Source organism: Podarcis tiliguerta (assembly GCF_965153285.1).
Source record: "Podarcis tiliguerta genome assembly, chromosome: 16".
Lineage (NCBI taxonomy): Eukaryota > Metazoa > Chordata > Lepidosauria > Squamata > Lacertidae > Podarcis > Podarcis tiliguerta.
This window is the reverse complement of record NC_139549.1, coordinates 13,967,682-13,988,631: the sequence shown is the minus strand read 5'-3', so window position 1 is coordinate 13,988,631 and position 20,950 is coordinate 13,967,682. Positions and strand designations below refer to the sequence as shown.

Genomic DNA, 20,950 nt, shown 5'->3' with positions numbered 1-20,950 from the left:
TGATTTACATTGAGACAGAGTAAGTTTTAAAGAGCTAATTTTGCCACTAGGAAACTGGCCTTCAATTAAGAAAAAAAATCAATTAACGTACTGAAATTGGGAGAGGGCAGAGAAGCCAATGCAAAGCAAAACATATCAAAGCCACTCACCCAGAGAGTCTGTTTTTGCAACAATGCGTTGCGACCAACTAAATTATGCTTAGATTAGAGCCACAGAAATTAATGGACCTAAATTAGGCATGTCCATTGTTTTCAATGGGTCTGCACTGTGTAGGACTAACAATGGATACAGCCAACGCCTTCCACTGCAGGGCTGGCCACAGGGAGGCCTGTGGAACAGCGAGGGGGATGCTGATCAGCAGAGAGTCAAGAGCCACTGGGCTTTTAGTTTGATGCTTGTTCTGAACCAATGATGCTAATTTTTAATTCTGCACACATACAAACCCTGATTGGAAGGAAAAGAAATCAGAGTGCAGCGTAGCAGCTAAAATGTGAGGGCATTTGCCCCCAAAAGTCCTTCCTTGAAAAGGTGATGGTGAATAACGAAATTTCCAGCCCCCCAATTCTCCCCCTCCCAACCTGTTCTTTATTTTTCCTGACCAAAGGTGGCATCTCAGCGGCTACGAACTTGTTCCTTTTACAACAACGCCCCCCCCCCCGAAGAAAAAAGGCTAAAAACAAACCCACCCCAGTGTTTTATTTTTAATATAATAAAACAAAAGCAGATATGAAGGTAAATATTGTCCTAGTGCTTGCTATTCCTAAACATATTGTAGCTGCTGATTAATTGCCTATCGATGCAATTAATCAGCAGCTACAATAAATTAGCTTAGATAATAATGCGATTACCATAATAATAATTTCATCACATCCATGGCACCTTATAGAATGGCATTAACAAAAGAGACGGGTCTCTGCCCCAAGGACTGTACTATTCAAGATACAAAGTGGGAAGAAAACTTAGGGAGATGCGCAAATTATTGGGGGGTGGGGAGGTTAGTTTTAGATTGCAGCTTTTAGAAGGTAAAGTTTATTACTTCACTAGCTTCAAATTGTGGTAAGCAATCCACTCTAATGCCTTTGGGGTCCCTTATTCTACTCAAAGGGGCGCCTACCCTGAGACACCCTGAAAAATGATCGCTGGAGCTGAGGGAGGAAAAAACACATAGTTTAGGTGGTTACTGTCAAGAACAGGATTAAGGGCTCTGGAGTCAAAGGCCAGAAAGAAAGAAAAAGCAGGCCTCAAGGAGGGATAAAAGGTAGGCCTTTAGAAAAGAGTGGCAGGCAAAGCCTTTGAGGGAACCGTCAACAATTTTTAAAACATGTTTTAAATCTTTGGCTTCTTATATTTTTCTGTCATGGCCTTCTGCAATTTGTGGTTTTATAAAGACCCCCCCCCCAACAGTAATATTTAATATACGTTGACTTATTTTCAGGATTAGGAAAAAGAAAAGCAGCTGCAGACTGTTGTTGTGCTTTGGATCATTGTAAGCCGCTTGGCCTGAAAAAGAGACAGAGATGCTTTCAAAGCTAAACTAATCAGAAACTTGCAGATATGAGTAATGAGGAGAAAATCACCCTGCTGTTACCCCAAATGGGTTTGACAGTAGTAGCTCATCAGGCCACCCTTGTATATCAGCAGTGGTTCTGGATGACAAACTTTGCAGGGGAAAGTTGGCTTAGGAGACAGTCCAAAGTAGATGATGGAACATGACTGGGCATTTGGGAACTTTGTAGGAATTGCAATTTGACCTCCCTATTCCACCAGTAAGTGGTACAGCCACAAGGGACAGGGCGAGAGGGGTTTCCTGGCTAAGAACCGGGCATAGCTTGTTTTGACGATGGAGCGGGGAGGATAAGAAACTTAAGGAAGCAGTGACCACAACCGGCCTAATCCTGCCCCAGGGCTATTATCAGACCTGTAATCGGCTCAGCAACCCTGCAGGCATTTGGCACAGACCCAACACACACAATGACAGTGCAGGCATCATGCACTATGCCCCTAGGAGCCCCCAAGAGTTGGCCAGCCTGACCCCCTGCCACAGACTTGATAACCTGGATGTAAAGGGTCTGCAATGGATGAACACCCAAATGCTGAAAGAAATCATTCCAAGGACATCATCCCATGTCCTCTTATTAAAGCATACCAGGCCAATCACAGCCCCCCTGATTTTGGACACCATTCCAATCCAGGGCATTGTGTATGTACATGCATGAACAGCAGTCCTAATTGGCAGCTGCCACCTTCTTTTCCCACAGTGCTCCAGACTTGCACGACATACAGGTAAAAGCAAAATGGCAGCCGTTATGACAATGGCTAGAGCCTAAGGTAAGGTTACTAGGTATTTTTCAATGAATCCGGGCACACTTTTCAACTTCAATGGATTTTGTATGGGGACTGATTTGTAAATCCGGGGACATCTGGTAACCTTAGCCTAAGGGCCCTTCCAGGCTGGTAGATTTTTCCATAGGTGAGTTCTGCAACATGTCATTGACACAACAGCAATGCATTCCTGGTGGATTTGTACTGGACATCATTCTGCCTTCTAAGTTGCTCTGTGGTGCTTCCCCAACAAGCCCAGAACATTTGCATTGCAGGATTTTAGCAGGAAGTTACAGGGCATGCAAATTGGAAACAAAGCCGTATGTCTGCCTCAGAGATTTTGCAGGCACAAACAACACTGAAAGTGGGATTGCATATACCACAATGAGCACAAATTGTTATGAATACACAATCTGGAGGAGCTCTAACTCTTCTACAGGAGACTGGAGGCAGGCATCAGAGCTAGGTGGGCACTTCTGGGGTACCAGGATCTGTCCAAGGGGACTGTGAGCAGATGCTGGGCCTGACTCTCTCCTAGAGTGAAGTGTGCCTCAATTCCAATTCCGGAAAAACAGGGCACCCTAGTGTTCAAAGTGTAAGGTAAAGGTAAAGGGACCCCTGACCATTAGGTCCAGTCGTGACCGACTCTGGGGTTGCAGCGCTCATCTCGCTTTATTGGCCGAGGGAGCCGGTGTACAGCTTCCGAGTCATATGGCCAGCATGACTAAGCTGCTTCTGGCGAACCAGAGCAGCGCACAGAAATGCTGTTTACCTTCCTTCCAGAGCGGTACCTATTTATCTACTTGCACTTTGACGTGCCTTCGAACTGCTAGGTTGGCAGGAGCTGGGACCGAGCAACGGGAGCTCACCCCGTCACGGGGATTCAACCCCCGACCTTCTGATCGGCAAGTCCTAGACTCTGTGGTTTACCCACAGCGCCACCCGCGTCCCTGTAGGAAACACCAAAATGGGTGGTGGTGGTGGTGGTGGTTGGGACAGAGACTGGCTGACTAACTGCTGATGGATCTCAGCTCTGATCCAGAATGGAAATCCTTATTTTTTAATTCCTTCCTGGAAGCAATACCACATGGTTGACTTTGCACAGGTTAAGGCATTAGTTAAAGGCAGCTGCTCCAAGCTTCCCAATGCCTGGGAATGGGGAGGACCCAGGTGGAAGGATGCCCGAGGAGGTGTCTTGCTTCCAGGCTTCCCATAGGTTTTTGGCTCTCCCCTGTGAGAATGGGATATTGGGCTAGATGGGCCCTTGGCCTGATCCAGCAGGACTTCCCTTAGGTTCTCACTGCTTGGATTCCCAGATCCAGATCCTACTCCACCCAAGGGAATGGCCTTCTCCCCTCTGAACAAAGATGCCTTTGGAACAATAGATTAAACCCAGTTGATGGAGTTTAATTAGGAGGACGCCATCCCAGCCCCCTCCGCCCCTCTCTCTGAAGCCAGCCAGCCAGGCTGCCTGCCTTGCCCAGCTCCCCTCCCTTCAATCACCAGAGGGTCTTTGGCAGTTAACGAAAACCCATCAAGTGGCCTTAGCAACCGGCAACCTCCCATTGCTTAGCAACGGCCCTTTCAAAAGGCATACAAAGGTAGAATGGCCTGCCCTCCACCCCACTATGCTTAGCCACTGCCGGGTTGCACAGGAGGTGTGGAAGGCGCTGGGAAGAAGGGTGGTGGGCAGAGAAATGAGTGGTTGGGGAAAGGCGGGGGGGGGGGGGGAGAAGTTTTGGGAAAGACTGCACCTGCAAGGTAACAGATGCTCTTCAGCAATGGTGAGGCCATGGTAGCATTTCTCCAATCAACTAATCACTGTGCCTAACTGAGCGGCTGGGGAAATATTTGGCATTTGCAGGTTGCACCCAAACTTGGGGGTGCAGGGGGCAGGAAACGCTTCCACTTTCACTGAATAGCGGAGTCTACGGGCCCATAGTTTTCACTGTAGCAAGTTAGAATCATAGAATTGTAGAGCTGGAAGAGTGCTCAGCTAAAAGCTCTCCTATTCCAGCAGTGGCTTCCGTGAGAGCTATCTATCTATCTATCTATCTATCTATCTATCTATCTATCTATCTATCATCTATTTATTTATTTTTAACACTATCATCATATTTCATTTATGAATCATTTCCCATGAGGCATCCTGAAACAATTTACAACAATATAATAAAAAACATGTATAAAACAATGGCATATATAAAAACAAAACAATTATATGCATGCCAAAACAGTTTAAAACGACAACAGCACATACATAAAATCAATTCAAATCCAGTTTAGATGCCCACCCAGTGACATGGCTCCTGCTTTTTGTACAGAAGGTCCCAGGGTTCAATCCCTGGCAGTATCCCTGGAAAGCTGACGCCTGTCAGTGCAGAGAGCACTGAGTCAGATGGAACAAGGGTCTGACTTGGTTTAAGGCAGCTTCCTATTTTCCTGACTCATAGGGCTATGCCCATTTCCATACGCAGTACAGGTAACTTGCATCTTACATGGAGGTTGGCCATTGTGTGCAGAAGCCAACTGCAGCTGTTTCTCCTCAAGGTCACACCTCACCTCTGGAATGAAGCAGTTGTAGAACCATTCCAGATATTATGAAGAAGTCACCCAGCAGATTCTTTTTGTTGCCTTTTAGGGCACGGGCGTATTGGGACCTGTACAACAAGCCAGGCTTTATTAAGTGTCCAGCCGCAATGCTACAGAGCAGCACAGTCACTTAAACCTTTGCACCGTTGAAGCCAAGGGCTTGGCTTTTCAGCTCTGGCAATGTAAGTCTGCTTGGACATTTTCTCCAGAAAAGCCTCACCTGCACTGAAGACTTGCTCTGGAAGCTATACTTTGTCGTCCAACAGCCGCTTTAGTGGTGCACTTTAACAGCCTCTTTGTTTGCAGATGCAGCCTCCCCTCCACATTCTTCAGGTGGAAGCGGATCTTAAAACTGTTAAGCCAACCTGGGCCAGCTTTAAATTCCTTGGCAGGCTGGTCCCCATCTGTGGTGAAAGGTCTGACGTGGTCATAGGGGTTCAGAGCCTTTTGGTGTAAGCTGCTGCCATCCATAGGAACACATTTCTGGTCCGTGACTTCCAGCCACAAGTTTAGTGCCTTCTCCATCTTCTCCAAAGCCTTACCCCACACCTGACTGGTCATCTTTGCAGTCAGTGGTACGCTTGCTGCCATAGCCCCGCGAATCTCCTTGTGCAACCTGATAGCACAGATGTTGGACTCGTTCTGGACGAATTTGTGCGCCACAGCACATGCAGACATGCCATCCCTCAAGCAGTCTAGAACGGCTAACCTCTTCCAGCATGGGAACCAAACTCCTCCTCTTCAGTTTCTCAGCAGCTGATGATGACGATGCCTTGCATTTTGGGGCTGTTATGAAAACTAAACCTCCTCCTCTGCATTCCAAAACCCTCCATTGTCTCCCCAAGCTTCTGTGGCCTCCTCCTCCTCCGACCACTCTCTCCAGCTGCCACTTCTGCTCACAAAGACTGCTGAGATTCCTAGCTGTTTCCCCCAGCGATCCTGCCCAATTTTCCTCCACACGCACCATTTTCTTGTCATTTCCTTCCACTGTGTGCACAATTTCATTTATTTATTTTTGGATTATTTTCTGGCAACATGTGTAAAGCTGTGAACACGTATGCTAAATAAGTGTACGATCAGAGTTACCTGTACCAGATGCTCCAACTATCCATGTTGACAGGGATGCTGCTGACTGTCACCTTGTAGGGAGGTATTGAAGGAGCACCTTTTAAACAGTTTTATAAACTGAGATAGAAAAGCTAGGAGCTAAATGACATCTTAAACCTGGGTTTCAGTCACTACAACTAAATGCCTAGGTGCCCCGCAGATCAGCTGATTTTTGCAGTGACACAGCATCAAAAGAGAAGCTTTCCCTGTTCAGAAAAGACAGGGGAGGAATCAGTTGATCCCAACAAAAAGTGCTTTGAACACAGGAGTCTCTAGGGTCAACATTGGCTCAAGGGGGACCCCCCCCCTCCAAGCAATGCACCCACTCCTTCATTTCGAACTTGGGACAGGAGAACAAACAAACAAATAATACCAATCAAACGAAGAAAAGAATCAGCTAAACTCCCTCAAAAGAAGAATGTGCAGCGCATTCCAGCAAGCTCCTTGGCTCAAACTAGTCAGATTCCCACAAGTGGCTGTTAAACAAGGGTGGCCAGACAGTCAGGCTGAGAAGCCTCTCTTAAAAGCCGGTGACCCGGAAAAAAGGAAGAAGAAAGAGGAGGAGGAAGAAAAGGGGAAAGAGACAGGCAGATATTTGTCACAGTAACCACCCCACAAGAGGTTCAGCTCAGGCCTCAGACTGCAAAGCAAGCGTCTCCCATCAGCTCCACATTCATACCACACAGCGTCGCTGAGCTCAGATCAGGACAGCTCTGACCCCATCACAGCCAAGTCCAGAGTTCAGGTGCCTCTAGACTGCCAGCATTTTGTGCAAAGGATTTGAGTGCACACTGAGAAATGTAGCTTTGTGCAATTAAAGTGGATCGAAGCCTTCTGTTGCCTTGGTGCAACAAATCCACTTCCAACAAAGAAACTGACTTTTTTATTTACTTGCATTTATGTAGATATCAAATATCACAATACAGTACAGAACAGAAAAGCACAGTAAAAACAATTAAGAGAACAACGCTGGTTGGCAAAGGATCTCAGGTTCTGCCTAAAAGCAAACAAGGTTCCTGCTGAACCACTACTGCCAAGGTTTTCCACAGGGGGCGGGGATGGGGGTCTACCACACTAATGGCCCGGCCCCTGGTAAATCACACCTGAAATTCAGGGGTGTGGGGGACCACAAAAAGTACCCCATCAAAAGACCTCGGCAACGGAGATGGTCAGTCCATAAGGAATCAGGGATTTTGGGGCCAAGTTGTTTTAAGGCTTTGAAAATTAACACAATAACCCTGAACTTCACCCAGCAGCAAACTGACAACCAGTGCTGACTTCCTGCAGTTTAGAAAGTGATGGGGAAATGCACTGAAAAGTGTAGGACGACTAACAACTAACAGGAAGACATATGGGTAAATGCAGGATAATGCTCATTGGCATATAACCTCCCTGCAAACACATCAGAGTGAATGCTCAATAAAGGCAGCATACAGCCTAACCACAGCATAAGCTTTGTGCAAGCAAACCAGGTTGTCTGGAGGAGCACCCATGTCCCAAGGCCTCATTCAACACCCTGAATCATCTCCAAAACACATGAATGTGATAAGAAGCTGCAAACCACTTTTTGGCTCAATAGCATCTTTACCTGTTCCACAACTGGCGTTCACAGGTCAGAAACTCCCCATTGCTGTGATGGGAAAGACATGTTGCTGCCAGAGACCCTGGAGAACTGCTGTCAGTCAAAGCAGACAGTAATGAGCTAGACGGACAAATATTCTGACCTTGGTATTAAGACAGTTGCCTAGGTTTTCTTACTTTTAAGGAGATTAAGTACTGCCCAATGAAGAAGTCAGTTCTGACAATGAATAAGTCAACCCCCAAGTTTATTTCAGTACCAGCTAGAAAGCATGTTGAACTGGTCTTGGGAATGATGATTTGAATGTGGTGGGTTTGGTACAGCATTGAGCACTCCCATCCCCTTTGAGGGAAGGCAATCAAGTTCAGGGGTGGAAGACATGCTCTGAATGCAGAAGGACCCAGACTGAAACTCCAGTTACTAAGCCGGGAGGTTGGGGAAGGTCCTTCTCTCCTTAAGAATTTGCAGAGCTGCTACCCTCTATGGATGAATGATTTGGCTCAGTGTAAAGGTGGCTTCAGGGACGCGGGTGGCGCTGTGGGTTAAAGCCTCAGCGCCTAGGGCTTGCCGATCGAAAGGTTGGCGGTTCGAATCCCCGCAGCGGGGTGCGCTCCCGCTGTTCGGTCCCAGCGCCTGCCAACCTAGCAGTTTGAAAGCACCCCTGGGTGCAAGTAGATAAATAGGGACCGCTTACTAGCGGGAAGGTAAACGGCGTTTCCGTGTGCGGCTCTGGCTCGCCAGAGCAGCGATGTCACGCTGGCCACGTGACCCGGAAGTGTCTTCGGACAGCGCTGGCCCTTGGCCTCTTTGAGTGAGATGGGCGCACAACCCTAGAGTCTGTCAAGACTGGCCCGTACGGGCAGGGGTACCTTTACCTTTAAAGGTGGCTTCATATCTCTGCATCTTTCCTTTTCTTTTAACAAGCATTATGCATGTTTATGAAAGGACTATCCAAGACATCTAGCTGCTGGAGATATAATAGGGGCAATGCAGCTTAAAAACATACAATGTTTTCTTACAATGTCCTATATGGGCAAATTTTTAGTAGAGGGATCAACACAACTGTATGGGGGGAAATCTTAAATTTGCAGAGAAAAATATCCTTCTGAATTATACACCGAACAAAGGAACAATATGAAGGGAATCTCCATGCCCTTAACTATAGCAAAAAGACTGGTATTGATGATCTGGAAGAATAAAAATGGGGCTCCTTTTAACGAATGGATAGAAGATATGTAGAATATGGCACCACATGAACAAGTTGTGTACAAACGTAGACTTGCCATGGACAAATTTAGTGATATTTGGATGGGCAAACCTGTCAATAGCAGGCCCTCTCTAGCTTTTATTTTTCGTCCTAAGTTCAGTTCTCACATTTACACACCAGTTTGTGATTTTTTTTAAGTCCTCATGAAAATCCAGCAGCATTTATAGTGTGGCTGTCTCCTCATATGCACAACTTTGTATACATTAATGTGCACATTTTTGCAAAGCTGCTTCCTCTTATATAATGCACCTTTGTATGCCATTTTCACTCACATATGCATTACCCTAACAGTTCACCCTAGCATATGCATTTTCCCACATGTCACTTGGCTGGAGAATTGCACTGCAAAGTTCAGAGAAGGGCAGATTTCAAAAGGATGGCTATGTTTTGGTTCACAATTGTTTTGGGAACTGCGAATTAGGTAAAGTTTGCCTTTCGATGAGAACTGAATCAAATTTTTCCATTGCCCCTACTGAGCAGCAGGGGCAGACTGAAGTTCTCAATAAAGCAGTCTGAGAAAAGGCAGAGAGAAGCTCAGATCTTTGCATGGCCAATGCTTTGCTGTCTCCAATGTCAGCAGCCAGGTGCGTCCACTGGGGGCCCCTTACCCAAAACCTGGAGCCTGCAGGGAAGAGGGTGGGGGATGGAGATCTCTAGCTTGCTTCACATGGCATAAACAAATAGGCCAGCCAGCCTCACTGCCATAAAGCCATGACTGTCAATATTACCATCCATAAAAAGAAGACCATGGACCCAACCCCACCCGTAATTACAACCTCCAACAGGAAGAAAGTAAACAGAGAGAAACTCTGGTTTTCAACAGCTCTCCATTTGCTCACTGAAAATAAACACAGTGTGAAAGAAATGCAGTAACCTTGACTGCGCTATCTGCATGTGTGTGCATGCGTCTATGTTAAACGGTGCTCCTAGGACTGTGGAAAAGGCCTGTATGAAGCTGGAAGATTCAGGACAGACAACAGGAGGTACTTCTTCACATGGCACTTAGTGAAACTTGCTCCCACAAGATGCATTGACAGTCACCAAGCTCAGGGAGGATGAGGCCTTTAGCCACAGTGGCTATGTTCTTCCACTGTTGGAGGCAGCTTGCCACTGCACTCAGGTCTTGCTTATGGGCTTCCCATAGACATCTAGTTTGGCTGCTTTGAAGAAAAGATGCTAGACAAGATGGGTCCTTGGCCTGATCCACAGGGCTCCTTTTCTTATGCTCTTGCATTTCAGTCAGGGTGAATTACACCCTGGATTGCAACAGCTTGGAGTCAAAGGCAGCAGAGTAGGCTGTAATGTTTCTCACTACAGGTATGCAATTGATGTTCACAAATATTCCCAAGATTCTAGCCCTGCCTGCTCCTTTTCTACCTGCAAGGACGTCTTTTAACCAGGGGAGTGAGCTTCCTCACACCTGTGGTTCAGAGTGAGGACAGACCATTCTACCACAGCGAGCGTCTGCCACTGGGGGGGGGGGGGATGGCTGTTCCAAACCAGGATGTGAGCTTGTGAACAGTTTGCTGTGTTCAGAATTGCAGCCCATCCCAACCAAAACTAATTTTCTGCCCTTCAAATGAACTTATTAAACGAGTTTTACAATCTAGGGTAGGGCCAATCCCAAGCAGTAGCAAACATATTCCTGGAATGGAAATCAGAGGGTGGAACTCAACGCTGAGCTAAGGAAACAAAGATTTCTGCTTGCCAGGCAGAATGATTTTCTCTCCCCTCAACCACCCTGTTCTGGGGGTTCTTCCACTACCCCCAGAGCCGATTTGGGGGATGGCACAAGAGGGTGAGAAGCCCTCATTGTGTTAGCTTGACTCATTCTGACTAGTCCCACTAGCACAGCTATTTACTTGAATCCAGCTCAGGGTATCCCCTAGGACAGACACGTCCAACTCCCAAGAGGTAAAAAAACTGGCAGCGATCTACCCATTGTCATTGGAGGGAGGAGGAGTGTGCATGGGGTGGGTGGGTGGAAGCGGGGGGAGATTGACCAGAGTTGTTGAACTTTTCTTGTAAAGGGTTGCCCAGAGTTGTTGAGCTTATTTGGGGGGGGGGCAGGGTTCTTAAGGTATTTTTTTTGGGCGGGGGGATGTCAAACATTGATCACCAGCCTGCCCTACGCTGCCCCTCGCATGAGTCACGCTTACTTGCAATTGCTGCCTCGCCAAGCTCCCCTTGCTGCTGCTGCTGCGGCAGTGGAGGGACCTGGCACCGGGGGACAGGGGGCAGTGACATTCCTTGCCCACTTTATTTCATCCCTTGATCGACCACAATCACCCACGATCTACCAGGATCACCCTGGGGATCTACCTGTCGATCGCGGTCGACCGGTTGGATATGTCTGCCCTAGGAGACTGAGAGTTTTGTAGAGTTGGAAGGGACCCAAGGGTCATCTAGTCCAACCCTCTGCAATGCAGGCATAGCAGCTCAAGAAACTTCTTTTTAAAAACCTCCAATGAAGGAGAGCCCACCACCATCTCCAACTCCTCCTGCCATCTGCCTAATCCACTTATAAAGCCATCTAAGCCAGCAGCCATCACCCCATCTTGTGGCCTAGAGTTCCGTAAGTTAAATTTATGGAACTCTCTCCCCCCCCCCCCCCCGGTTCTGCATTTGTTACCAATCAACTTTACTGTGGCCACTGCAAGTTCTAGTATTATGAGAGAGGGCAGAGGAAAAATTATCCACATTCTTCATCTCACTTCACCACTGTTTTAATGATTGCTTTCTTTCAACACTGCTGTACACCACATTGATATTTTATGAGGGCTCTTTCTCTCTGTGTATGTATGAGATACACACACACACACACACACACACACCACATGGACACTTATAAACAATAATAAACTTTTTTAAAAATGCGGCAGCCACTCATGTTCAATGCTGGCTCAAGGCCTCCTAGGGCCTCTCTTGCCAACAGACTCCTCAGGCTTTTGCAAAGGGCCACCTGGGAACCATGGCAACACAGTTTGAAATCCTTTCGGCTGACCTTGACAGTTCAAAAGGAAAAAGAAAACAGAGAGAGAGAGAGAGATAAAGGGGCTGCTGTTCCACTCAGCAGACCCACCCACCTCTTTCACTCTCGCAGGCCCCAGCCGTGGGCCTCTCCTTCACCTCCAAGCCCACCCACCCCAAACCACGAGGGAGTGCTGGAGACGGACAGCCCGCTGTCATGGGAACCGTCCAGAACACCATCCCGCCCCCTCAGCTTCCCACACCACAGGCCCTGCCAGCTTTTGGAAGAAGGGTGTTTGGGAGAGATTGAAGGATCGCCCCCACACTCCACACACAGGGTGAACCCTCCCTACTCCCACTGGCCACAGTGGGCATCGGTCAATGCTGGGAGTTGCAGGGCAACATCCGGAGGGCCACAGGTTGGCTACCCCGATCGCACGTGAGGTGCCAGGGCTTGGCTGGCCTCCCTGCTCTGGAGGATTAAAGCAGCATTTCTCAAGTTGGGTGCGGGCGTGTCTGCACGTCAACAGTTTTACGTGTCTTTTGACCAATAGAGCAGGGGTTTAGGAACCCCCTGGCATTGCAGAAAGGAAGGAATGGAGATTCCGACGGGTGCTATAGCTGTGCCAGGCCCACAAGGCCATCTTGAAATGGTGGAAAGATGTTAAGGGTGTGAAAGCAGCCCTGCTGCCTCAGGCCAGTGGCCCACCTAGTTCGGCATCCTGTTCTTACAGTGGCCAATAAAACGTCTCTGGGAAGCCCACAAATGGAACCTAAGCACAAACTCCTTTTTTTCGATTCCCAGCAACTGGCATTCAGGGACATACTGTCTCCAACACTGGAGCAGAACACAGCCCTTGTGGCAGTCTTATCCCCTATCAGTCTCCAGTCAGATGGGTGGGGTATAAGTAATAATTTTATGATGTTGATGATGTCTGCTTCTTATGCAGTTTCCTCATTTCCAGTCCTTCTCTACGTTCTTCTTTAAAAGCAAAGGACTTATCTGTTGAGATCGCATAAGCACCAGGAAAATGCACTGTGTAGAAAAGCTAACTACAGCAATTGTTGTAATTTGGAGGCATCTGTTAGGCAAATGTTTTAAACTTGGCCACTGGCTTGCAAACCAGGAGGAGGCCAGGCCTTTTCACCCTCAAGCCCCAGGGGTCAGCCCAGCCTTGGACTATATGTCATTAGTTTTGCAGCTGGCTTCTTTTGCCTAAAGTGTTTTTAATGAAGGTATTTTGTGGGGCAAGGATGACAGGAACACAAAAGAATTCTCCTCACTTCACTCCCCACCAGGAGGAGTCTTTACATATGCAATCCAAGGTGCTCACTTATTGGTGTTCAAAAGCGCTAAATCACATGTTAATCAGTGGAGATGGGTCCATTAGTTCCCATATGGGAATCTGCCCCACTGACCTCATTCTGCTCCTAGGCAGTCTCCACCTGCCTGCCTCTTCCTCCTTAGTCTCAGAGTTGCTACTACAGGACTCAGTAAGGGGGAAAACTAGGACCAGTTGGCTCTGCTTGCCATTGGCTCTGGCTCCAACTACTGTGGGGATCCAGCCCTGCCTGCCTCAGTAGGCACCAGCCACCACTTGTGTAAATAAATAAATAAATAAATAAATAAAAACAGCAGCAACAACAACATTGTTATTTATATGCCGCCCATCTGACTGGGTTGCCCCAGCCACTCTGGGCAGCTCGCAAGAAAGTGTTAAAAGCACAATAAAACATCAACAGTTAAAAACTTCTCTAAGCAGGGCTGCTTAATCGTTTATCTCCTCAACATCTGATGGGAGGTATTCCACAGGGCAGGCGCCAAGAAGGCCCTCTGCCTGGTTCCCTGTAGCTTCACATCTTGCAGTGAGGGAACCCCCAGAAGGCCTTTGGAGCTGGACCTCGATGTCCAGACTAGAAGATCTGCCACCTTCAGAAGTGCAGGGGATGGAGGGCCTGGAAAGCATAGAGGCTGGATAGCTCAGCTGGTTAGAAAGTGTGGTGCTGATAACACCAAGGTCGCAGGTTTGATCCCTCATAAGCGACAGCTGCATATTCCTCAATTGCATGGGGTTGGTCAAGATGATCCTCAGGATTCCTTCTATGATACTATGGGCTTCCTCTGTGGCAGCCCCTAAATTGCGGAACTCCCTCCTAACAGAAGAGCATCCAGCATCTATGCAGAAGACGCACCTCTTCACCCTGGCCTTTGACAGTTAAAGGGATTTTGTTTTTAGGGACCCACCTCTTCTGCTGAATTTACACCATTCTGTTCCATCTTACTTGTTTTTCTTGTATATTATTGTTGTCACCTACTGTGACACCTTACAGTGAAGGTGAGGTAAGAAACCTTATTGATATGTAATAATTATAACACCCTCCCAGCCAGCACGAGACATCGCTCCCTTCTTCTAATTAAAGAGCAGGAGATCCTGTGGCCCACGCAGCCACTTTTATTAAGGCTGACGGGCTTCCCAGGGGAATCTGCCAGTGGCCCACTTTAAATACCCAATAGGAGAACATCCCCCTCCTACGCCACGGCTGCTGCTGATGCAGCCCCATCTCCAAATCCCCAGTGCCGCCAATTAATAGCTAGGCTGAAAATCCCCTCCCAGAGAACAACCTTGGAATGACCCACCAGCACGGAGGCTGAACATTACAGCATGCAAAAGGCAGAACACACTTTTGCACACACAATTACAATTATCCAGGCCCTGTGCTCCAATGACCCTTTGGAACCTATCAACTAAAAAAACTATGCTTTGGGGGGGGGCGAGTTGCTAGCCCATAGCATACTGAGAAAATATGAGTTATTAAAAGTAAATTGAGGACTAGAAACTTAAAGCAATAGGTTTTTCCCCCAGTTTTGGAGTGAAGCAGGGTGACGCTTAGAGTCCCAAGAAGTAGCATTGTTCAAATAATACACAAACACAGTTCAGTAAATCCATAGTTGCTATTCCACACAGACACACACACACACACACACACACACAGAGAGAGAGAGAGAGAGAGAGAGAGAGAGAGAGAGAGAGAGACTAATATCAAAACTTCTTTTGGCTGGACAAATAATGAAGCCTGCAAGATACAGTGGGTTTATAATTCATTTTTAAAAGTATCTTGAGGACTAGCACCTTGCTCTTTTGAAAGCAGAGCTTTTCAGCGCCTCTGCAATGAAGCAGGTGGTGCACAAAAGCTGTTTCAGTATGAACATAGCAGCTGAGATCCGAAGAGCCACAGTGCTGTCTTAGAGCACATTGCTTTCCATGCAGAAGATCACAGGTTCAATCCCTGGAACCTTCACATCACATAGCAGGGTGGTGGGAAAGACATTCTCTCCAGAGATTGCACTTGGCACCTTCTGTGTGCAAATCACAGCGCACAGCTCACATTGTGCAGACGACACAGATCAGGGAAGGGCCACCAATCAGTGGTAGAGCTCATGCTTTGTGCATAAAAGATTCCGGGTTCAAGGTTGAGAGAGACCCTGGAGGGCTGCGGCCATGTCAGTGTAGACAAAACTGAGCGAGATGGACCAATAGTCTGGTTAACAAAAACCAGCCCTCGATTCAGATCCATAAGGACTGGAGTTGTTATTTTTAAAAGGAGAGCCACGCCATACAGGAAGTACCAGGTTCAATCCCTGACATCTCTAGGGACAAAAACTGTTGCCAGACCAAATTTGCTAAGATAGATTGTGAGACAGGACGACTGATTCCACCTAAAGCAGCTGCCTGAGTACTTTCTACGTTGCTTTGCGGTGCCACTTGCCACCTCACAGCACAGGCCAAACACACAAACCAAAGGCCTCCTTCCAAAAACCTCTTTGCATCCAACGTGAGGGCTCTGTGCGCCTTAACAGAAGACCTGTCTAGGTAGGAAAGCTCCCAAAACAACACTGGTGTGGTTGGGCAGAGATGCTTATGGGTACTCAGGATGCATCCACGTGTACAAACAAACACACCAACACACCTCCCCCTCTGGGCTTGCTTTCCATTCCCAGAGAGACCCCCAACCCCCTGCTCCATCTCTCACTCCACCCCAGCTTCCCCACCCAGCAGGAGCCGCCAAGCAGCCAAGGCTTCGAGGCAGGATTAGGAGATTAGAAAGAAACAAAGGGGCCTGCAAGCAGCATCCATCTGACCTTTGTGCCCCCACCAAGAAAAGGGCCTTTGTGCAGGCCCAGGCCCCAGCTCCTTCTCTTTCCCAGCCGGTCTCCTTGCTCGCATCCTCTTGCTCTGCAGCCCCTCGCGGGAGCATCGCAGGGCACCGGTTGCTCATATAATCGCCGTCTGTGGGGTTAGGGGGAGTTCGGAAGCTGCTTTGATAGGAGGTCAGGCTAGTCTTTTGTAAGTTGCCTTGGGAGGGCTTTGCCACAAATGGCAGGGTACAAGTACCTTAAATAAAACAAACAGTTGCGTCTGTTTGGCTAGTGCACGGAACCTGTGGTGATCCAGATGTTACTGAACTGCGACTCCCATCACCCTTGGCCATGGGCCATGCTTGCCGGGGCTGATGGGAGCTGCAGTTCAGCAAGATAGGGCATGAGACTCTTGATCTCAGGGTCGTGGGTTCGAGTCCCACATTGGGCAAAAGATTCCTGCACTGCAGAGGGTTGGACTAGATCTCCCTTCCAACTCTACAATTCTATGAGAAGATCTGAAGACCCAGAGGTTTCCTACACCTGTGTTAATGGCTTTCTGACAGAGGAAAGACTTTCTACCTCTTTTTTTAAGTGGAGAGGCCAAGGATTGAACCCGGGACCTTCTGAATGCAAAGCAGGTGTTCTGCCTCTGAGTTGTTGTGCCAGGCATGGTGGCAGTGGTCAGTAAGGTCAGGTTAGGCCCTGGACTGAGGACCTCAGGAACTGAAGAGGGTCCCTTACTGGCCCAGCTGCATCACTATTCCCAGTCTCTCCTGAGGGACAGACCAAATGTTTAATGTTTGTTTAGGGTGCTGGTATTTATAGTTCTGCAACAAGCTACAGTTCCCAGCATTCTTTGAGAGTGGCCATGACTCTTGAAAGAGGTATAAGAGTGCTTTAAACGGTGAACTAATCACCAGCCTTAATTCTTGGGCTGGTCTTTATATGTGAGAGAAAGTGACAGGTAACCTTTCCGAACCTGGTGCGCTCCAGAAGTTTTGGATTACAACAGGTCAGGGCTTATGGGAGTTGTAGCTCAAAAGGGCACCAGGTTGGGGAAAGCTGTGATAGATGAAATACAATTCCTTCTCATCTGGCCCCCTTCAGGATAGTCCAGGCTCCTTCCCTGAATATTCTGGTTTTCTATTAAAAAGTAAGCCTCTAGTCCTCTTACTTGCAGACACAATGAAAATATGTCCAGCGTTATTGTACAGTTAAGTAGTACAGCTCAGTAAGTTGTAATACAATTAAATGATTATAAACACATTAGGCTACCTGTAGTTACGTTATATCTGTTCTGCAAGACTCCATGGCCTGCTAGGCCCCTCACTCAAGGGTTGCCATATTTCAAACAAATTGTTGACTTTTTTTAGAAAATTCCCAAAGTTGTTGAGTTTTTGTTTTGTTTTTTTGCAAGGCATCCCAACTCCCATTAGCCCTAGCCAGTGGTCAGGAGAAGATGGGACTTGTAGTCCGGCAACTAACTTTCTTTCTTTCTTTCTCTCTTTCTTTCTTTCTTTCTTTCTTTCTTTCTTTCTTTCTTTCTCTCTCTCTCTCTCTCTCTCTCCCCCCCCCCCCCCCACATACACACAGGGGCAATTCTGTATCTATAAATGCCTCATCATGCCTAGTTTGTCCCTCAGCCAGTATATACTCCAGAACAAACACCTAATGTCCCCCGCAAAACCATTTGTCCAGGCCAATGCCTTACCCCAAAAGGCCCAAGCAAATGCACTGAAACAAATCACAGAAATTGCAAGCATTTTCAATACGAATAGCTCTTCCTAGTTTCTCTGTCTCTCTCTCGCACACAGGGATTGAAGCGGTGCCTGCTCCCGAGCCCAGGGGGTGCGAAGCGTGCCCAGCCCTTCATCTCCTCATCCCCCAACTCACCACCACCACCAGCAGCCCATCAATAAAGGGGTGGGTGGTGGGCAGACTGTGCTTGGGGCATATCCTGCCTTGCTTCAGCAGGCACCCATTGATGCATGCAAAGCCCCTTTCCCTTGGGGAGCCAGCATCCCCGCCCGCCCGACCCACTGCAGGCTCAGTAGCGTAGACCTCTCTGCAGCCCAGGGTGATGGGGGCTGGTTGGATCTGCATGCTGTCTCTGATCGAATCAGACAGTGTAGGGTGGGTAACTCGTGACAAGGGAACCCCACCTGTCACTCTGCGTGGCCAGCCAAGCGTCCCTCCCGAGTACCTTGCGTTAGACGCATACTAGCTCCACGCCACCGAATTATGCATGGTGCGGAAGAAGTTGATAGGAAAGAAAGGGTGAAAACTTTTCTCTAACACTGGAACTCAGGGAACATCCGATGAAGCTGAATGCTGCAAGATTCCAGGACAGACAAAAAACAGAACTTCTTCACGCAGCACAAAGTACGGTAAAACTACAGGTTTTTGCTTCCAGTGGAGGCTGTGACGGCCACCAACCTGGACGGCTTTAAAGCAGGATTACACAACAGCATGGGGGTGAGGAATGGCTACTGGCTGCAATGGCTTGTCCTCCATGGTCAGAGGCAACGTAGCTCTGAATTCCAGCTGCTGGAAACAACAGGTTGGGAGAGTGGCTGCTGTATTCAGCAGTTCCTGCTTTTGGTTTCCCCCAAGGCCTCTAAGCTGGCCATTGGGAGATCAGGATGCTGGATTAGATGGCCCCTGGCCAGCCTCTCCTCATGTCCTCATTTTCTTACAGGTAATTCCCACCTGGACCAATGGGAGTGTGAGCATTGCGGACAAACGCCGGCTCCCTCGGCCTGAAGCGAGATAAGCGCCGCACCCCATAGTCGCCTTTGACTGGACTTAACCGTCCAGGGGTCCTTTACCTTTTTATTAAGCATATGACAAAATCTTTTATTAGTTAATTAGTTAATTATTTTATTAGTTAATTAGTTTTATTAGTTAATTAGTAATCTTTTATTAGTTATTAGTTATGTATGGGTTGTTTTGTTTTAACATGATCACATTTCTTATTTGTTCAAGTTTGCAGCTCTGGCTGAGAGTGTGCGTCACAATTTGGTTTGACGTGCACAAAAACAAGATGAGAAACTCATCAAATGCCAAAAAACCAACAAGATTCTAGATTTGAGGTCCTGGTCCTCATCCCCCGACTGGTCCTGCCTCCTTCTGTTCCCTTTTGGCTCTTTCTATCAATCAAAATATAAAACCCTACTAAAGCTCTTCAGGACAAACTTGCTCTGTAAAATCACCTTGACGTACGTGAAAACAGTGTCATAAATTAATAAATAATAACGATTTTTAAAAAAAAAGTCCAGTACATTGTGAGTAGGGAGTTTGTGGCCCTGCAGATGTTGTTGGACTCCAACTCCCATCAGCCACAGCCAGCATGGCCAGAGATCAGGGATGATGGGAGCTGTAGTTCAGCAACATCTGGAGAACCAGAAGTTCTGCATCCCTACTTTATTCCTTTTTTGGAGAGGAGGGGGAGGAAACAGAACCTAGTTAGTTCTGCCATGGCCCGGTTATTATCAGATTGGATAATATGGAAGCAGGCTTTTAAACTGGTGGTACCAGTGCTGTGGAATGCCCACCCTACTGAAAGACAAGAGGCCCCATCAGTAGTACTGGCAGGCTGCCAACCCTTGGAGACCCCCCCTGTTTAGGCAAGCATTCCTCTGAACTTGAAGCTCCAGATGTAATCTTTTTTAACTATTTTAATTTTTACGCTTTTAACCTGGCTTTTTTATTGCATATTTTCATTGCAGGTGTTTTCAATGCTTTGTGGAAATTATTTTATTGTATATTAAAGAATACACAATGTTACATTCCATATGATTTCTTTTAGTATTTTAAACTTGTAAACCTATCTTGGGCACCTTGGCAGAAAATGCAATAAATAAATAAATTCATATTTCAATTAATGTATGGCTTGTATAATTGATTTTTTTCACCTGTAAACCCCTTAGAAGCCATTTTGTCATGTAAGTGGCGTATAAAGTTAATAATCAATAATAATAAAAGGAAGGGTAGGCAATGAAGCCGACTCACCTACGTACTCCGGATCCACACGTGGGGAATAGAGGCCGAATTTGATAAAGATGGGGAGGAGGAAGCCAAAACGCACCCACTCAATAACATAGAGGGGAGGAGTCGCTTCGTCTGGCTTCAGTAGGTCGCAGCCCAAAATGGCGCTCTCTCCCGTCCGGCCAATCACAGCACGGGGCTCTGCTTCACGGGTACCTGCTAGTGGTAAAGTCAGAAGCACATTTTATTTTATTTTTTCTATTTATTCCATGGAATTTATATACCACTTGATTGTAGGGGGGAGGGGAAACCCTCAAAGTGGTTTACCAAAAAGGCAAACAAAGGCTTTCCGTGCAGCCTTGAAAAAAGGCTTCCAAAAGTTTTAAAAATTCTAGTCCAGAGGCTGGCATGCCTTTGGGGGCCCGTAGGCACACCTGGATTTTTGAGTAACTGCTGTCACAAAATGGCTGCCAAAAGGGGTTTCGCACACACAAAATGGCTGCCACATCGAAAAGGGAAAAAGAGAGGCAATAGGGGAGAAATCACCTATATAAGCCAACACCACACTTGGTTAAAGAGGAACTCTTTGCACTTTTCCTCTGTTCGGATGGGGCCGGGAGTTCAATTCTAGTATTCAATTAAAAGTTTACATGTTCAGTGTAGGTGAGGCTGAAACAGTGTGAAAAAGAACTGAACAAGAACACCAAACAGCCTCTCACGCATTGTGTAGTTTTGAGAGAATATTGTCCCACCTAGCCCTGACCTGGTACCAGGCACCCCTGAATCCAATGCTGAAGATCCCCTTGAGGGGCTCTCTGGCTTGATACCTGGAACTGTCATGAGGAGGAGGAAGAGATGGGGCAGCCCCCCTCAGTCCTCAAGAGCAACAGGTTTGAGTCCAGGCCAAAGCGTGACAGCACACTGTGCACCCACAGACTGACAGTCATTGGTCTACTTGTGAGTAAGAGGCTTATCTGTGAGTAAG

General features: G+C 47.4%; 1 protein-coding gene and 1 long non-coding RNA gene across 7 annotated transcripts in view; one reads left to right on the top strand and one right to left on the bottom strand.

The window, feature by feature from the left end:
- The window catches only part of IGSF9 (immunoglobulin superfamily member 9), a 68,498-nt gene that overhangs the window by 31,491 nt on the left and 16,057 nt on the right, over positions 1 to 20,950 (bottom strand). For 4 of the 6 annotated variants that reach the window (XM_083418724.1, XM_083418723.1, XM_083418722.1 and 1 more), the window contains exon 3: positions 19,990 to 20,184. In XM_083418724.1, the coding sequence (XP_083274850.1) occupies positions 19,990 to 20,184 (195 nt within the window). The remainder of the gene's footprint in view (positions 1 to 19,989; positions 20,185 to 20,950) is intronic. The other 2 variants (XM_083418725.1, XM_083418727.1) reach the window with 1 other exon arrangement.
- Positions 794 to 19,844, top strand: LOC310667113. Its single transcript, XR_014506179.1, has 4 exons — positions 794 to 1,258; positions 2,259 to 2,328; positions 18,677 to 18,848; positions 18,912 to 19,844. It is a non-coding gene; the product is annotated as an uncharacterized lncRNA (long non-coding RNA).